Source organism: Alosa alosa, chromosome 13, assembly GCF_017589495.1.
Source record: "Alosa alosa isolate M-15738 ecotype Scorff River chromosome 13, AALO_Geno_1.1, whole genome shotgun sequence".
Lineage (NCBI taxonomy): Eukaryota > Metazoa > Chordata > Actinopteri > Clupeiformes > Clupeidae > Alosa > Alosa alosa.
The window spans coordinates 7,789,266-7,808,695 of NC_063201.1; the positions used below are offsets into that span (position 1 = coordinate 7,789,266).

At 41.6% G+C, this 19,430-nt stretch overlaps 1 protein-coding gene across 1 annotated transcript in view; it reads right to left on the reverse strand.

Moving 5' to 3' along the window:
- LOC125305730 (CUB and sushi domain-containing protein 3-like) overlaps positions 1-19,430 on the reverse strand; it is a gene marked incomplete at its 5' end in the record, with an annotated part of 171,404 nt that overhangs the window by 148,272 nt on the left and 3,702 nt on the right. Inside the window, 4 exon segments of the mRNA XM_048260650.1 lie at positions 166-253; positions 2,509-2,586; positions 3,759-3,871; positions 14,735-14,942. Of these exon segments, the coding sequence (XP_048116607.1) occupies positions 166-253; positions 2,509-2,586; positions 3,759-3,871; positions 14,735-14,942 (487 nt within the window).

Below are 19,430 nucleotides of genomic sequence, written 5' to 3' on the forward strand. Positions count from 1 at the left end.
TCACACCCACCCACCTACAGTTATAAAGATATTGCTTTTATGGCAACCCATGTTCATGCCCACAAGGGAAAGACACAATCATGGATTTTGCTGTCATGCAAATACGCCCCCAGGCCCGGTGCAAACACCCAGAAGAAGAGGACAGAAGCATTCGCATTCTCCTACCTGAAGTCTGAGCCAACGCGCTTGCCGTTCTCCGGTTCCCCGGGGTCGGGGCAATAATTGGACACTTGTTTTACACCCCCCTCGTTCACTGGAGCAGCGCAGGAAAAGGGAAGAGAAGAGCAACGTGTTTATTTCTTCATGTTTTACACGAATCTCCCAGACTTTACATCCTTTGTTCTCAAGCGCCAATAAAAGAGGGTTAAGCACATCGCCAGCCAAGCTACCAAGGGTCAGAGAAACATCCCAATGCACCAAACGCACATCGGCACACTTACAAATAAGAGGGTTTTAAGAGTTAATCCCAAATAAAGTTATTATGTGCCAAATGCCAATATGGCCTAGCCCTGTTATGCAAAGGCTGGGAACATTCTTTAAAAAGCAAATAAATACATAAATATACTTCTACAGAACATACTAATTACAAGAAAGGCCCTAATTAACAAGGTCATTGTTGCAGTGCTAGACAAATCCAGAGATTATAGAAGTCCTTAGTTAAAAATAAAGACTCACTAATCAGCTAGGAGTGGTAATCACTGTGCAATGTCTGACACACAACTTCTTTTGTCTGAGGGAGAATTAGTCAAATATTTTATAATTGAAACTGTAATATTTTCACGAAATGCAGCTACTTATGATCAGTAAAAGCCACTATACATTATTGCATGCACTATATACTATAGAAAACTACTGTAGAAGTAGAAGCATACTCCTATATAAACAAGCTATTCTTCTAATATTAATACGAATACAATTCACAGTGGTGTCTAACAAGATAGCAGGATTAACATACATGATAGTGATGTTAGTGCCAATGTAGATAAAGCATCTATCAACACAAACAATCACTTAACTCAGGGTTAATGCCTGTTTATATTCCTCAACAAAGAACAAATTGATCAAGCATTTAATACCTGGGGAATATGTGCAAACTGGATGACAAAATTGATTAATGATCGATGAAGACACTGACTACAGAAATTGCATGGCAGAATCACATATGCCTGCAGGATAAACAAGTCTAAACAAATCATTTGAACGTGATAATTGCAATGTAGAGGCACCACGTGCTGAGAGGAACTAAACTGCCGCTCAATTCAACGCCTACACTCGCCGCCTGCATTCTTGGCCCATTGAAACACTTTGACCTCTATAAAAGCGAATTCCCAACTGCCTTTATTGGAGTGGCCTTGTCATGTAGCAACATTCCCTCGCCCTCAGTCAATATCCTACTCCAATCAAAAATGAAGCCAATGGGAAGCCTCATCAATAAATGAGCAGCAAACTTGCATAGGCTCTTAATTGAGCACAAAGAGATGAAGTCGGATTGTTACCAGTAAATGAAGGGCTCTATTGATTCGCACGGAGGTATTTGTCACCGTGTCAGCTGTGGATCACGGAGGCTTTGGTGTGCCCTGAAACTCACTCATATTTCATCATTCAGAGGCCGCGGAGCAGATACTGTGAAAAGAAGGGCAATAAAATTTCTATCCCATTGTAATTAAGTGTTTGGAGTGCGGCATTGTTGAACACGAATGAATCACACCCAGCCCCCCTTCTCCCATCCCATCCCCACCCACCCACCCCCACGAAAACACCTTATTATAATGGTGAGCACAGCCAGCACGGAAGAGGCTTTTCCGTTCGACCCCGTGAGCGCACACAAGTCATTTCCATAGATAGCCATCAGTCATGCACGGTCGCTCTTCGGGTCGCGGCGCGTTGGGCCCATATAGGGGACGCCGGCGAGGGCCGCCGGGGCCCAGCGAGTGGAAGAGATTCACTCAGCGGCACAAGTAATTAAACACAGGCGCCGCAGGAGCCTCCTCAACACCTGCGTGCCCTTCAGGATGCCACAGAAAACCTTGGCTCAGAAAGGGGGCTTTCGCGAAGTAGGGGCATCAGTACAGTACGCAGGGTTATTGGGACCCAGTTAGTAGTCAGGCACTGTTGTCTTGGTTGATTACTTTGGCTCATGAATAATTGAGAAGAAGCAGCGTGTGCGTGAGTGAGTGTGCATGCGTGTGCGGATGTGTGTGTGTGTGTGTGTGTGTGTGTGTGTGTGTGTGTGTGCGTGTGTGTGTGTGTGTGCGCGTGCGTGCGTGCGTACGTGTGTGCGCGTGTGGAGATTGTCCAGTGTCCTTCAAGAGGTTTCCAAAAGGATTTCTCAATCGACATAACAGGAGAAAGAGAGATGGCAAAGTGATAATGGCCTTGTACGTGACAGATTGAAGAGAATAGTCTGAAATGAATTAGACGATGATCATCATCTCCACACTGGCAAACGTATCTCAGGGGCCTATGACGGTGCTAAAGAAAAGCATTAAAAAAATAATGAAGACTTACTGATTGAAAACTTGCTTGTGTTATCTCTTCCAGGTAATAACTTCACCCCTCTCGATTTGAAATCTCCTGATCTTTTCACTGCAAATGAGAACAGGATGAGTAACTGACTGTAGCATGCTAATCGCATCACAACTTAGGAAATGCACAAATGATTATTATTATTACCATTATTTGCACCGCGCTGAAGAGCTGCTTTGTTTTGTTTTTTTCTTTATCTGATTTAGTTTTATAAAAGCAATCCATTCTTTATATCTGACAGACTTTTATTAGAAGTTACAATTGATCAGGCATAAACAAAGCGTGATGAGTTCTTTATCGAACTAGTGTGTTTGTGACTGGGGAAATCGAGATGTAGTGGTGTGTCTAATAGTATCAACTCAAGAAGAACAGAGAACGAGCGATTTTGTCTAACAGCATCATCCAAGCGGGCCTGATAATGTAAACACATAAAACCCCACCCCTAGACATCAACATCTGTGAACCGGAGCCAAAGCTGCAGCCATCACCACAAGCATCGCCTGGGAACACACATCTATCCGTGTTTTGATGCATTAATTTACAAAATTGCAGTTAAATTAAGACAAACATGATGTTAGGCCAACTTTTGATATGGCTGCCTTGTTTTCTCGAGATGGAAAAAAAATCTAATTAGGCAATTTCTTCTAGACTTACTTATCAGATGATTAGTATTTAAATGACTATCAATATTCTCGCAGGTTTGTTATGTCACCTTGATTAAAGTAATATAAATGTATGGCAAAAGCTATCAGGCAAATTTGAAGATTGATGACAGACACTTTCCTAACAGAAGATTTTAATTAAATGATCACTACAAGAGAAAAGTTACTTTAGCAAGACTTTCTGCCCCCCCACACACACACACACACACAAAAAAACTATGTTTTTCATTATTGAGATGGTCAAGTCATTGCATCATTTTTTTTCTGATTTGTACAGTGAGTGAATGCCGCAATGAAAACTTGCTTATCGAGCTTCCACTTCACTGGGGATTTGTAGGTTAGAGAGGCCGGGGTGCGACCACTCTGTTTCAAAGTTCAATACATCAACTGGTGGAGCGTGATTAATGCAGCGCTGCAGCAAAGGTGTGTTGATACCCTATGGACTAATCACACGGTGGCTACACTCTAGCACCGGCTACGGACCAATCACACGGAGGAACAGCACTGAGACAGTCATGGAGGACATAGATGAGCTACCATGCATCCAAGACTCATGACCAGTGGACTTACCTTGGTACTGAGCTGTAAATCCTTTATGTCGATGGTTAGTGTCCGTCACAAAATGCAGCCTTAGCCAGTTCTTGTTGCTGACTATGGGCACTGGAATGTTCATGCCCGATAACCTGTAAACAAATACACACACACACACACACACACACACACACACACACACACACACTGTGACATGTGACAGTGATACATTGGCTGTAAATATACAACCCCCCAGTTTCAATGCTGCTAGCTGATATCCAGTTGCTAGTCAAACACAAGGATTAGAAGATGTAATCAGTAAAAAAGTCATCTCAAATTTCAAATATTTACTACCCCCAACCCCCCATGAATGTAAATAACCAAGCATATGCTGCAAGGATATTATTCATCTAAGAGAATGAGATGCCAATGGTCGATACATGTTGCAGATTAGGCTCTCAAGTTTTGAAGTTTGCAAGGAGTGAGACTTTGTTTCTGGGGGGGGGGGCGTGGCATTGGCACAGTGTCACGCCCCCTCCCCCCTGATCGAAGTACATGAAAGTCCAACGTCAGCTTGAACTACTCGTGGCGCCACACCCCCTCCCCCCCGATCAACAGACCCACTCTCCCCATAACCCATCAACCCAGCTTCATGAGAGAGCACAAATTCCATTATTTCAAACACACTGTTTTATTTATTCTAAAACCCTATAGTAAATAATAATAAATAATAATAACGCATCACTGCAAACCTCAATCTGATGCAGGTTATGTAGACCAGCCTTTCTCAAACTTCTTTGACCTGAGGCCCAGTCATGGCAGACTTTGGGGTCATAGGGCTCATCTACACGCATACCCACCCCCTCCCTCCAAATCAAATTGTCATTATCATTATCACAATCATTATTATGCCTATATTGTTTTACATGCACTTTCACTTAAATGTTTTGTGACATGCACATCAGAGGACTGCTTTACTAATGTAAGATATAATTAGTTTCATTGCTTTTGGTTGCATGATGCTTGCATGAGAAGAATACTTCTCAAAACAGCAACAATTTTATTGGTGCGATTGTTTTGGGATATTTCCCTCATGCAAGCATCATACATTGGTAGGAAATGGAGAAAAAATACATGTTTTTTTTAATGAAGTTTAATTTAAATGCGTGAATGTAAGGATTCAGGAAACACAATACCCGCTTTTTTGGCGAGCAGATACCTGTAGCGTGTAGGCGTAACCTGTACCTGTAGGCGTAAATCACTGATCTGTTGATCTTTAACAGATAGAAAGAAGGCTACAATAGCTTTTGGCCACGTTTTATTCAAATTTGACTATACAATACTCAGTGCTCTACAGTGTATTATACAGTCTCTGCTCTGTTTCTATGGAAGTTCCAAAAATCAACGTTGTTCTATTAAGTGTCATTAAACAATTAAATAGCATTCAACAGGTTGAAGCGGAGCTTTGATACCAACGTTATCGATTAGTTTCAGTTTCTCTCGCGCAGACGCCTGCAATTGAATGAACACCCACTTTATTGTATGGCTCCATGTTTAATGACATCGATAGCAGAAATGTTTGTTTTATTTTTTTGTCGGTCCGCGGTATCTTGATCAACTGCGCAGCAAATAAGCACTTTCAGATATAACCTCCGGAGTATATGAGGAGGTTTGTCAAACGGAGGTCCTACCCTTCGGATGATTCAGATATGATGCTAACCTGCGGACCTAATACTGACCTTATACGGACGTATGTGTGAACGACATACACGCACATTACAGAATCTCCGTGTGGTTGTCGAGTGAGGGGTGGGGGCTTGTAGAGTTCACAAGATGCGAGATATGACGCAGAATATATGCGGCCGCTGCCTGTCACAGCTGCTTTTTGTTTACAAAATGTAGCCTATGCATTATGTAGGCTAAAGAAGAGAAATCTATTGTGCATAGGCTAATACTTGAAATAGGCTAGTCACGTAAGTGCGCACTTGACATTGACCTAGCCTACAGTATTTGTATGTGTGCTTCAAATAAACACATTTATCTGTTTTCAACGTTATGTACCAGAATTAGCTATAGAACCCCAAATCTGGTTTGAGTTGGAGAGAGAGAGCATGCACAAACTTTATGGTAGGCTACCAGCCAATTCAGTAGGCTAACTCAAGACTTCAAGATCATACAACGTTTTTAAGCAACAAACAAAATACAATTAATAACAGTGAAGTTGTTCGTTTTTTCATGGTTTATTTTTTCCAAAAGCATCCTCTCCCCATGTGTCGCATTTACGTAAGGAGCTTGGAACAAAGTTGGGTTTTCTTTGTTTTCATTTTCTCTAAGCATATATGCTCAGCAAATATCAGCGAGCTCAGCAGGTCATGAAGGCTATCAATGAACAGAAAACCATGTTGGCTAATTTATTAAATACTCCTGTTATTGTCGTCAATGACGTCGCTGTAGGCTACTGCCTTTTCAGCGCCTTCTGCTTATGATGATCCAGTCTTCTGAATTCGTTTGTCCTTGCCATGCAGTTGGAGGCTAACGTGTCTCTAACGTTCCCTTCAGGTGTTCTATCAAAATGTTGTATGCCCTCATGGACAGTAGCTCCGTGATGTCTGCATCTTTCCAGGTCGGAGATTTTCTGGACAGCACCATGCCACTCCATCATAACACTGGCATTTAAGTCAGATCTAACTACATGGACGCACGAAAGAAACGTGTCACCAACACGCCCTCTCACTAGGTGTGAATTTTAACCACATGTTCTACTCCTTGTTCAGACACAGCACATTTACATAATGTCCGGAGGAAATACTAGGGGGGGAGTAGTATAAACACCGGGTGAATTCGGACTTCCATATGACCGGTTATGTCGTTCAGATATACGGCCCCACCGTTTAACATCGGCAGAACCTCCGGTCTTACACGTATGTCTGAAATCGCTTTATCAGACGAAGCACCGGGCCTAATTTAACTCCACGACTCCGCGGACCATCAGTCTCCACGTTGCGGACCCACATCAAAACAAAACTATTTCCTGATTAGTTGAGAAATATTTTCTGATTAGCCGATAGGTTAGTAACTGAATAGCAGCTCTCTGAGCTGAATGAGCGCACAGACAGCGACGTTGTGTGACACGTTTGTAAAATATAGCCCTTAGAGATTTCTGTGAGGGCAAGTTAATAATTTCTCGGAGTGAGAAATGCCATGTGTGGCGTGTTAGTGTGTGAAGTCATTGAAATACGTGTGTCTCACGCTCAATGCATAAGACTTGAGAGGTCTGCTGCCGAGAGAGTAATTTTGCATGAAAAGCCATGCAGTGTGTGCTCTCTTTTTTAAAACTATTTCTTTACTTCAAGAAATTTACTTCAAGCTGCTTCTCTGCCTCAAGATTCAACAGTCATTTCAGTGGCTTATAAAAAGATTATCTTTGCAATGCTGACAGGGCTGGAGGTGTTGCAGTCCAACCGTCTTCAGTGGATGCGCCAGCACTGAGAGGGTCTGTCTTGGTCGTCCAATTTTTTCCATCTCGAACATATGGCAAAGATGTCTGACTGCAAAGTGGAACAGTCTCTGCCACAGACCCCGGAATATTCCAAACCTTCCGCTTCTTCAAACCCCTCTTAATCCTCATTTCACGTCATGGGGCTTAATCATGTTTGAAAGGCGAGGCTGGAGTGGTGGTATCATAAAACTGCCATACTCGAAGGCTCAGGGGATTGATCAGGAGAGCAGTAAAAGAAGAAGTTGGGAGTCATGAAGCTAGCAGACCTTGGACATGCCATGACAAACATCCCCAAACCATGAAACGATCACCTCTTATCAGAAAAACTCGCAGTGACATTTGGCAGCATAGCATTGCGCATGTCCCCAAGTCATGGAGACATGACATCTACCCTGCAGTGTATCTGGATGCCATAAAAGGCGTGGAGTTTTTTTCCTTTGCTTAGAGGAGCATAATGCAATTTTTTACATTTCATCAAATTGAATTTCTCTGGTAGATACTACTTCAACTATTTATGCAACTATTTATGTCTCACACTTTTTTGTTGTGTATTGCTTTTTTGACCAGGGCTCACTTGCAACAAAAAAATAAAAATCCAAGTCTCAATGTGATTTCCCCTGGTTAATTAGAGGAAGGTGTATAATGAAAAACAATTTTAATGAAAAACAATTGTTTTGTAATGGACACTCAGCACATAACTACATGCAGTGTTACTTGGACCGTGCAAGTCGCATCAACAAACACACATTTCGTTAAATAAAAATCTACAATGGAAAATGAAACACTCTCGATTGAGAGCACTCATCTCTCAAGCATGCTGGACATGTTCTCTGACAGCTCGCTTGACATAAAGAAATTGGATAATAACACTGTTGAGCTCAGAAACTGCAGAAGCAAGGAGACAAGAAAAAAAATATGACACAGAGTCCGGTGCTCCTCCTCACTACCAGACCACTGAGTCAAAGGCTCCGTCTGCCGCCTGGACACTGTACTGGGCTTTTCATTGTCCCCGCTAACCAGACTTGGCCACCGCTCTACTCTACTGAGAACCTCCCGTCGGCCATACAAAACAACACCATCAGATGTGATGGCTGACACTGGAACTGGGGGGGGGGGAAAGAGAGAAGGTGATAGGAAGGAAAAAAGACACAAAAAAAGAAACCATCATGTTTGGGAGTGAGCGGATTGACTCAGTTGCACCTCATTTGGCCAGGAGCCTTGCTGTAGGGAGGGAGCAGGCTTTCTCCCTGATCAGAGCCCCCAGACAATTGGATTGTTTAATTGCCATGGCTTACCACATGCAAACATGCTCTTCAGTTGGATTGTTTAAATGCCATGGCTTACCACAAGCAAACATGCTCTTCAGTTGGACTGGGCTCCTCTCTGCCAAGTAGTTAACCTTGTTGAGTTCCCTCCACCATAACACCCCCCACCACCACCTAATACAAACACTCTCCCTCATACACACACACACACACACACACACATGCATTCCACACATCATCTGCATCATCTGATCTGAAAATTCTTTAAGATGACAGGAGTTATATGCACCTGGTGCTTAGCATGTGAAGCTAGGTGCAAGTTGCCTGAGTGTCAAGTGTTTTCTTGTTTTCTCTCTCAAACCTTTGCTCTATTAAAACCAGTTGGTCCTTTTTTGTAAGACTTTGTCTTTTCTTCAGAGTGCGAACAGCTTCATCTTTACATTATTGCTTTTTACGCACCTGGACTTAGAAACTATCATCTGAGCGCAACAGTATTTCTCTGCTTTCTCTCTCAAACCAAAATATAGATCTGTGAATGGCCTGTCATGGCTTGTAGCAGAGGGAAAAAGTCCATCACCTCACAATCCCTTTTCGGGTCCGCCACCTTCAAGGACCCGCAACAAAAAGCTTCATACAACTTTGGCAGTGAATTGACGACACCAATAAAATGCTAAACGTATCAAGGCCTCGAGTAAACTTTATAATTTTGGTGCAGCACTCCCGGGTCAACAGAAAAAAACGAACATCAGCTTTGAGAAATAGCTTTACAATGGTGCACTGGTGCTTTATTTGAAGCACCTTTGCATGGCCAAGTGATTTATTTGACCGGAGGTTATTTGAATGTCCTGTTTTGATGTTAGTTTAGGCAAAGTGGTGCTCTATGTGAGCTCGACTGAAGATGAAAAATTCAATCTCCCAGCGCTTGATGGGCTTTTACGTGAATTCTTATTTATTAACTTTTCAAACACAGGGCCAGATAGAGCGCCGAGACTCCTTTATCAAACTGAAGCGAAAGCATTACCCTTATACTTGGATAAATATCAGCTATGTGTCGCTCACACACAACAAATTTGTTCTGCCACACCGTCTCCGAGCCCATTATTCATTTTACATTATCAAGTCAATAGAACAAGCACCTCAAAACACTCAGACCCTGCATGCTAAAAGAGCCTGTCACCTCATGATCCGACCACTATATAGCATCTATTTCACATCAGAAATGGGTTTCGTGACTCAACGTTTACAGTGTATGTTTTCCTCCCCTCTACCCAGTAGTCTGTTCTGTATCCTTCATATAATGGTCTCCTGCTTTTAACCTTGACAAAAGTAATGGACCAGCAAAACACAGATCTCGCCGAAAAGCCTGGAATAAATTAGAAGCTAAGCCTGTTTGTCAGCGAAAGGACTGCCGAGCTCAGGACCACAGAGATGGGAGCTGCTAACAACATTGAAACAAACAGGACAAATTGCAGAAAACCTGTGACTGATCAACGTGGCAAGATTGGAATTGAAATGAGGTGCTTTATATGTGAAAGCCGATAGGATCGAGCTGGACGAGCACTTTCTTTCCCATGTGTCCGGGGGGCTGCCACAGAGGATGAGGCCGTGTATCAATGCCGGGATAATTGTGTGGGACAAGTAATTGTGTTTCCTTAGTGCGTATCACATGCTCCCAGTAGACAGATGTGTTTTACCACCCAAGACATCTGACTCTCTCCAGCAGTTTACTTGCATATCCTGGCCCCAGGACGCTGGGACATATCATTCTGAGCAGGCCACTTGCTGGGAGATATCATTCTTCCTAGGTCCATGCATAAATTCAAATGACTCATCATTCATCAACTGTTCCTGCTTTTTTTGCAGACGTTATTCCTTTTATGTAGGCTATCCAATACTTCTATGTTTACATGTTGCGTGACTTAGGCTACTCCAGAGAACACTGTATCAGAACACAAAAGCTCTTACGAGCATTCCGCCATCCCTGGACTATGATTCTTGTGCAGGACCATACTATCACCACACCTCTGAACCCCATCTTTGCTCTCATCGCTCCACCCATCTCTTACCCATCTTCACGCACCACCACCCAAGTCAAACCTCCAAGAAATTGGAAACAGAGGTGTGCCCCGTCCCCAAAACACAAATGGGAGTAACACGCCTTTAGGTTCCTGTGAAGAGAAATATCTTGCCATCATCTGTCATGACTTGGAAATGGAATTCTTCAGCCCAGAGCCCTCAAGCCATCAATAACAAAAACAAACTAGATGGTTAAAAACAGCATGAGTCGACATGACTCATATTTTCGATGGATGCTTTGTATCAGTGCTGTGGTGTGTATCTTTTTTTTTTATAGAGGACTTCTTCCAATCACATGAAACAATGGAGAATCTAAGATGTCTTAACTCTTAGATTGTTTAAGAAGGAAAATGCTTTTCTTTGTATTGCATTTTAAATCACGAAACATCACATTGACTCAGGCCATGAGCAAACACATCACACCACACCAGACATGCACGCCACATCTCCCCTTCAAATCTTTCAGGTAATCACAGTTTATTATCTTGTTAAGCCCATCTGGATCCCGATGGAGGCAGGATACAGGTAGGCGAGCCTCCCAAAAACCTGATTAAAATTATATCAGCTTTGTGCTAGCTGTCTTAGTAGGGGGGATTCAACAAAGCCCAACTATTTTTGCCTAAGCTCCCCTGTTTTATTTAATCATAGAGTATTGCACGTGTTTGAATTATTGTGTGTGTGTGTGCGTGTGTGTGCGTGTGTGTGTGTGTGTGTGTGTGTGTGTGTGTGTGTGTGTGCAGATGAGACTAGGAGGCATTTTTATGCATGTGGTGTCAAATTCGGCTTAATTGATGGTTGAGGAATGACCATTAGAAGTTAGCAAAGGGGATGTGTGTTAGACATTAGCATGGGGATGTGTGTTAGAAGTTAGCACGGGGCTATCTGGCCTTTTTCTCTTTCTTGTGGGAAAAAAGCTCCTTGTTCTCACATCTCAGAAATTGTGAGTGATCTGTAACTTACAATATGTCGCTTGTGCCCTTTACAACATGGAGAAGTATGGCAATATGATATTAAAGGTCACCGGACCAAAAAATTGATTTGTTTATTTGGTCTGCACGCCAGAGGAAGAAAGTGAAATCTGCTGCTAAAAGAACCTGGCTTAATCTCTCATGTCCTTACAGAGATGGCAAGAGCAAGAAATCAATGAAGTCACTGGCAGGAGGGCATCACTAAACACTGCAGTGGTGACTACATCTAGCTGTCCTAAAAAAATTTTGGTAACACTTTACATGAAAGTATCTACATAGTAAGAGTGACATGACACTTTCATGAACATGTCATAATCATTATAAACAAGTCATAAATGTTCATGACTTCTGTCATTAAGTGTCATTTGGTTTACTTCTGTCATTAAGAGTCATTCGGTTTTTTGTCATAACAAGTTAGGGTTAGGTTTAGTGTTAGGGTTATGACAGTGTAATGTTACTCTTATGTAGATACCTTCAAGTGAAGTGTTACCAAAAAATCTGTACACATAGGGTTTTTTTTAAAGAGTTTATTATGTTTATTCACAGGGCAAAGCGGAGGTATAATAAGTTACAGCTATTCATTTTAGCAAGTTTGCTTTGTATGCAACATGATGGCTGGGAGTATAGAAAACGCTAACTGTATGCTAAATAAAACTTCAATATTTCATGAATGCCCCTTTCATGAACTACCACACAAGATCCATTTTCATCAGAGCTATGCATTTCAGCAGGGCATGCCTAAACATATTACATATGCTACACTTCACATAATTCCCTTTATTACTTTATTGGTGAAATAAGGCATCAGCAAAGCAAACTTGCCTCACTTGATATGAAGAGTTCAGATGCAAAACCCTCTAAATCCGTCTGACTACTTTTCTTTTAAATGAGCATTTAAATTCAGGCTCCTATAGATTTTTGCCTATAAATCGATATTTCAGACCAGGAAGAGAGTGGTATTTAGTGGGTTTAGAAGTTAAATTATTTGATTAGCGTATACTATGTGTGGAGAGCATCCCCTCACCATCTTTATCTCATTTTTGACATAGGTGGCATTTAGAGGCTTTTGCATCTGAACCCTTCATATTTTAAAACCAATGAGATAGTGTGTGTACACACTTCCCACCACACTTACAGTATGTTACTTGTTTTGCACAAAACTTCTCAACATTTAAGACCATTCATGAGTTAGACTTAAGATTTAGAGAAATCTCCATGTCTTGGCTTCTTATAGTACAATAACTATGATTGAATGCTGTGAAACTATGACTGGATTACTTAAGAAATGGCATACTGTACTTTTCCAGGATGCTGCCCATTACAAATGGAAAATATTCACCACCATTTTATTGATGAGCAATGCAGCATTACGCTTAAGGGTTTCAGTGTGATTTACTTAACTTATCATGAGCAAAGCCATCAGCACAGCAATCCTGGCCTTAATGCATCCCTTAGCAATCCAAATGCAGTACAGTTTGTACTGTAGCTGCCATTAGCATTGCATTCCTACAGTAATCTATTCAAATGAACTTCCAGAAGTGAACTGTTATGATGATTTGAGATTCAATTGGGATCATTTATCAAGATTTGCAAAATACTTTTGATGAACCTTCTTTGCATATCATCTGATCACACAATGAGAGTAAGTGTATCATACTGACGTACTGTAAATTATTAGGTTCACAATGTTATGCTAAATGGGAGACTCAACTTCAATACACACACACACACATACACACACACACACACACACACACACACAAAACTGACAGGTGTATGCGGCATCAGGTTAGAAAGACCAGAATGCATTCTGTGCTACGACGGTTATTAATTCATTACAAAGCCACGTGACATCAATGCCTTTTGTCCATGAAAAACACAAACACATTAGCATTTTGTCCACAAAATACTGAAGAGCGCACATTCAGTGCAGAACTTTTGTACTTTTGCAAAACACTCATATCTGCAGTTCAAGTTCAAGTGGCATTTGTTTTCATGGACAGAATTCTTCCAGTAGCTCACTGACTCATATGCTATATGACACCAAACACCTTTACTGCATGTTATACTTTGATGTCATACTATGATGACAAACTATTCAATGGCAGTGGTCATTGTGTGACACTTTATGTTTTCAATACCACAGGAGTATAAATATATTTATGTGGACAGAATTATTATGAAGTGAGTTTATCTGTGTTCACAAAGTGAAAAGTGTATTCAGCCTTTTGTCCACAAAATCAGCAAAAAAAGTCCATTCAGTGTACATTATTAATCATGTTTCCTATGCAAAAAAAGAATGTGCTCTCTTAGATGTTTCATGGACACAATGCTAAAGTATTTATGTTTTTCGTGGACAAAAGGCAAAACAATGTTACATGTTTTCATACAAAAAAACACGCAAAATACATACAGTGCCTGATTATTCCTGAATGTTTGTCCAAGAAAATCATACATTTAAGTGCATGAATGAAATGTTTTTCAAACTGTGGTGATGTCGTCCAACTTCGTAATCTTGGAAAGGGCCCTTTTTTGCCCTTGGCATAAAAACATAACTTTCCAAACATCCCTAATTTTCATAAGTTTGCATAATTACAGCAACACCAAAGACACACAATGGCAGCAGCGCGCGGCTGTATTGTTTATGAGCAACCTTTGAGAATGCTCTGCATGTGTCCGTGCTCTAATGGTGTCCCGCTGTAATACATTTTGAGGCATGCCACACTGTGAGGGAAATTATTACCCATTCACTCCAGACGGCAGGCAACACTTTCAAAGGCTGAGTGCACAGCTCAAAGGATTCAGACTTTCCCCACCGCGGATTTCATTGTGATTAAGTTCCTTACCTCCACCTGTGAGCAACTGTCTCCTTCCCTACGCCTCAGTCCCTCCTGTACCCTTGTCGACCCAATAACACATACTAATACTGAACTTTCAAATCTTTCTGGGGGAGCCATGACGCCATACACGGGACCAGTGCCCGCAGGGACTCAGGTTTAAGGGCCTGAGCTCATTTTTGAAAACCACTCCCCATCTTTTGACCTCTCATTTCCTGTCTACTATACTGTCCTGTCAATGAAGGCAAGAAAAGGCCAAAAATAAATCTTAAAATAAATAAATAAACAATATCCTCTCTCTCTCTCTCTCTCTCTCTCTCTCTCTCTCTCTCTCTCTCTCTCTCTCTCTCTCTCTCTCTCTCTCTCTCACCATATTGTTGGAGGTTCGGATCCCTCCACCTCCAGGTATTCCAACTTGTTCTCCAACTGGAACTCGGTGAAGACCAGGGATATGGTGTCCCCACTGTCGGCCAGGATGGTCCAGGTGCACTCCCCGCTGTTCTTGTACTCGCCCTGGAAGTCCGGGCTGGAGATCACCCCACTGGAGCCCCTCAGGGTGCCACCGCACGTGTCTTCCGCTGCCAATCAAACAAACAGAAGTCAGGGGTTAGCTAGGAAGTCATCAATAAAATAGAGGTAATAAAAAGGCGAAGACAAGTAAAAGTGTTAATCTCACTGAAACCTGGGTAGCGGAGGGGGAGAGCCTCTGTCAAGAACAGTAGTTTAAAAGAAAATTCCAGCCATTTTTCACATAGATCTTTGTTTCTCAATGTGACCGAAAAATCGGTGCTACCTAGCTCAAGTTGCTGCAGCCAACAGCTAGAGCAGCCAGGCAGCTACAGTGCCTGTTTACTGTATCTTCTTAGTATTGCCCCTCTGAGAACCAGAGATTTTTCTGTATGAAATTTCATCCAATATATAACTACATTTTGAACTTTTTTCCTGGTCTGATTTTTTCCTCTCCAAAGTTAAAGGCACCCTTAATAATTTTTTGACCTTAACATAATGTTTCCAAAATAATTTTGATGGAACATAACCTCATAACATGGCAACCGTCACTTCTGCCATTGTCTGAGCAGCCCTCTGTAGACGATTACCTACCTAGCAACTTTCTATTTTCGGGTAGGAAACTGCGTTAGTCATTCAGTAGAGCTTAGCATATCTTCTGAATTCATGTGATATCGATTTATTTTAGATGCATTTAAGGGTATGGTCTAATGGTCTAAGGGTAGCCAATTCTAATGTCATATGGGGTGGGAAATGAGCAGCAATCTTAAGGGACTTAAAGAGTTACAATATGGGTTGTTACAATACAATACTGTGTAATAAGTTGTCGTGGGCTTTATTGAAATATATCCTTTAGTTTATACATCTTTTATGTAGTATCTTTATTCTGTGTAATATCATTGTTTTGTGAAACTGAAGTCTGTATCGTAACTCCCCCTATTTCCACCGGTCCCGTATTTCCACCGTCTTGCGTGTATGTGTCACTTAATATCCATTTCTATACAAACTAAGACAGCGGACTCCTATAGAAACGCAAGCACGCACAACATAGGTGTATCTAAATTAGCTATATACCAAAATTGACATTTTACCGTGACTCGAAGAGCTGTAAACAGTGTTGTAAGGCTGCGTGTACACAACCGCTTGGAGCTCCAGTGGAATTTTAATTTCACGATGAGAATTCTCGGTCTAACCGTCCATGTGCCGTTGAAACGGTGTAAATAGGCGACCCATCAGGCCAACACTATAACTCCGAGCGTGGTAAACAAAATCGGATATTTCAGGCAGTAAATGCTCCCGTTAGGAACCAAACCAGATTTTGTTCAAATCTACACAACTATGGCTACTGAAAAATGTTCATTTAGTAAATGTTATTCTGAAGTGTTAAAAAACATCGTTGTTTTAGAATTTCTGAACAAAAGTGGTGATAATTGGGGGTGTTACGATAGTATGTTCAGTGTGGGAAAGGAAGACTGGTTTAAGTGAAAGAGCAGGCCTGGCAGAAAATGGCATAGATAAGGTTTGGTGCCAGGAAATGTAAGCAAAACCTAAAGAATGGCAAAACCTAAAGAATGTATGAATAACAAGATGAGAGGGCAAAGGTGAAGTACCATACGTTACTTGGTCAGTTATCTGTAAACATAGAGTGTCTTGTCTGGGAAGGGGTATAAAAGCTGGACAACAGCCAGAGGATGTTATCTTACTTTGCTTTCACTTACTTGCTTGCTTCACTAATGCTCCGGAGTGCATTAAAGCCATCATCTGCAATATACATTCACAGTGTGCAGACTTTTGATGTTGTATTATTTAATTTGGATTTGACACCACAAAGTTACACAGTATGTCTTTAATATCCATTTCTCCGGGGGCGCTGTGGCGCAACAGGCTACAGCGCTCGTACCATATACAGGTCCAAGTGCCCACAGGGACCTAGGTTGAGTCTGACCTGCGGACATATCCCGATTCCACCCCATCTCTCTCTCTCCCACTCACTTCCCATCTGCCTCTTCACTGTCCTATCATAAAAAAGGCAAAACAAAGAAAAAACATTTCTCCAGCAACAATGTAATTCACTCTCATTTTAGAAGGGGTCAGTGCTTGACCCTATAGGAGCAAACCCATGGCAACAGTCAATAAATGCTGTTTTATTCTACCATTTAACTTCATCTAGCCAGGGATAATGGTGCCTTTACAGTGAACTTGTTTACCTGAGTTTACCTCAGATCTCAGGAACCCAAGTCTCACCCCTTAGGAGGAACCTTCTGTTCAGAGAGGCACAAAAGAGGTCCGTCAGAGTCTGAATCCTTGAGAGGAGCCTACTATCTGAGGGGAGGTCGCCCTGCGTGGATGTATAAACCACTTCCACGCCGAGCATATTACAGCTCATTATGATTTACTGTTGAAGTTGATGGCCAAGATGCTATTTATTCCAAGCCTACAGCACACTTATACTGCATACATTCATCATGTGTTCGCACAGATTTCCCCCTGTGAGGTGGACTGCAGACAATGATATTGCTAGCTTACTGGTCTGCCAGTAGAGCTTCAAGACCAACACAAGACCAGACGTGAGCTAGCAGACCAGATCAAGCTTGTGGTAAATTATTAATCCACAGAGAGGCAAAAAGTAATGCACAGGCAAGCCGACTGTACGGCAGAGCACAACACCGAAGACAGGTTAAAAACACACAAGCATCCTAGGTGAGCTTGAGAGCAACAAGTCTGTCGTAGACAAAGTCTCATCATTATTTTATAGGACTAAAACAAGGTATTCTTGATGGATTACATGAAAAGAATAGTGAAAGAGCTGTTATGATAAGAAATAAGCTGTTATTATTTCAGACTCCCAAAAGGAGGTTGACCTCAGAGATCATAGATAAAATCAAAATAACTGAGATCATCCTTTTAATGTCTTTATTTCTTTAAAGTGTAGCCAGTTCGACAGCAACAACCCCACTAATCATTAAACAGCTAACTACTAGAAATTTCCCCACAAGCTCCCCCATCATAGATTCCTCTCCCATAAAACATTGGCTTGAGACAGAGCTCACAATATTAATTCCAATAGATCATTTTCTTAACAAGAAATCAATAGAGACAGTCTGGAGTGAACTGATGCATCAAAATTGGCAAATGCCAGTGTGGGGATTCTGACACCTTTTTGTTTTGTCCTCTTTGTTCAGGAGTGCTCTCAAATGTATTGAGCTGTACTGTAAGTTCCCCTCCCACAGCACTGGCAGTCGGCAGAACCATTGACTTATGAGTCTGCTTTCCTCCCGATGAGGCTATTTTAAGCAAAGCTGTTCTTTATCCTCCAGACTGCTCATGTTAGCAGGAAATAATAAATGAATGTAAGACCTCACAAGGGACGAGACCTCCCCAGCAAAGATTACTGCATAATACCTTGCTATAGCACATATCCATTGCACCGGAAGGTATGCCACAGTGTTGAACCAGAATTTAAATACTGCGGGGACCTCTTCCAAAGGCAGTTAATGGCACAATAGAATGACATTAACAAACTTAATTTTAGAATCTTGTTATCTGATCAACAGAATAACAGGAGGATGACTCTCTTTACAGACCATTTAACTTTCATCTGATATACAGGCCGATACTTCTGTTATATATTAAAAAGCTTCCTGGGATTGAATCCAAAATGAATCCCTTTATCAGAGATTAAGCCTTAGCTTCAGTCAAAAAAACATACTCAGCAAGTGTATAAGAGTGAATTATCATTACATATTTCTCTGTGTCGCAGATACAGGTGACAGCAACAGTAAGGGGAAACAGATTTCTCTCTGTGATATAACTCACTGAGGCAATGATTGATGGGCAATAAAACCTTGCATGGGGGAGAGAGGGATGAGTTGCCTTGGGCTGGTGGGAGCCATCTCTTACACTAAACACAAAATTAATCACATGGTCACTTATTATTTTTCACCATGAGGAGCTCATTATGTTATGTCTTTCTTGGTTATTCCAAGAGAAAGTAAACAGTCTTTAAAACGTGACATCTTCTGCTCCCCATTGTGAGACTTCTATGTATGCTAAGTTTACCTTTCATCTGTATAAGATTTAATAAAGTTTCACAATTATATTCAAGAGTGTTTTCTTCAGTACTCAACCTACACTGACGGTCATGGCTATTCTTAAGTTATACTTTTATCCTGATTTAATGAGTATATGGTTGTGATATACTGCAGCTGTAAGCTGTTTACATTGTGGGTGAGACATTTTTGGATTTTAGCACCCAAGTCCTTGAGTTGAGTCTGATCGAGCTAAAACCCATGCTGTCATCCGTGGATCCCTGCCCAGAGGCATGGGCGTTTAGATGGACAAGAACAGCATCCAGCTTGCACGCACTGGGTTGACACCAACCACTCAACATTTTACATGCTGCCTTTACTAGCGTCCATCACTGTTGCTGTCGAGTTCCTGCCATGCTTCTGTTCCAAAACCACAGTCTCTGTCATGTTGTCCTGAAGTCCAACCGCACATTCCATTCTAAATTCTAACATGTCAGAAAAACAACAACAATGCACCACATGACAGGACAC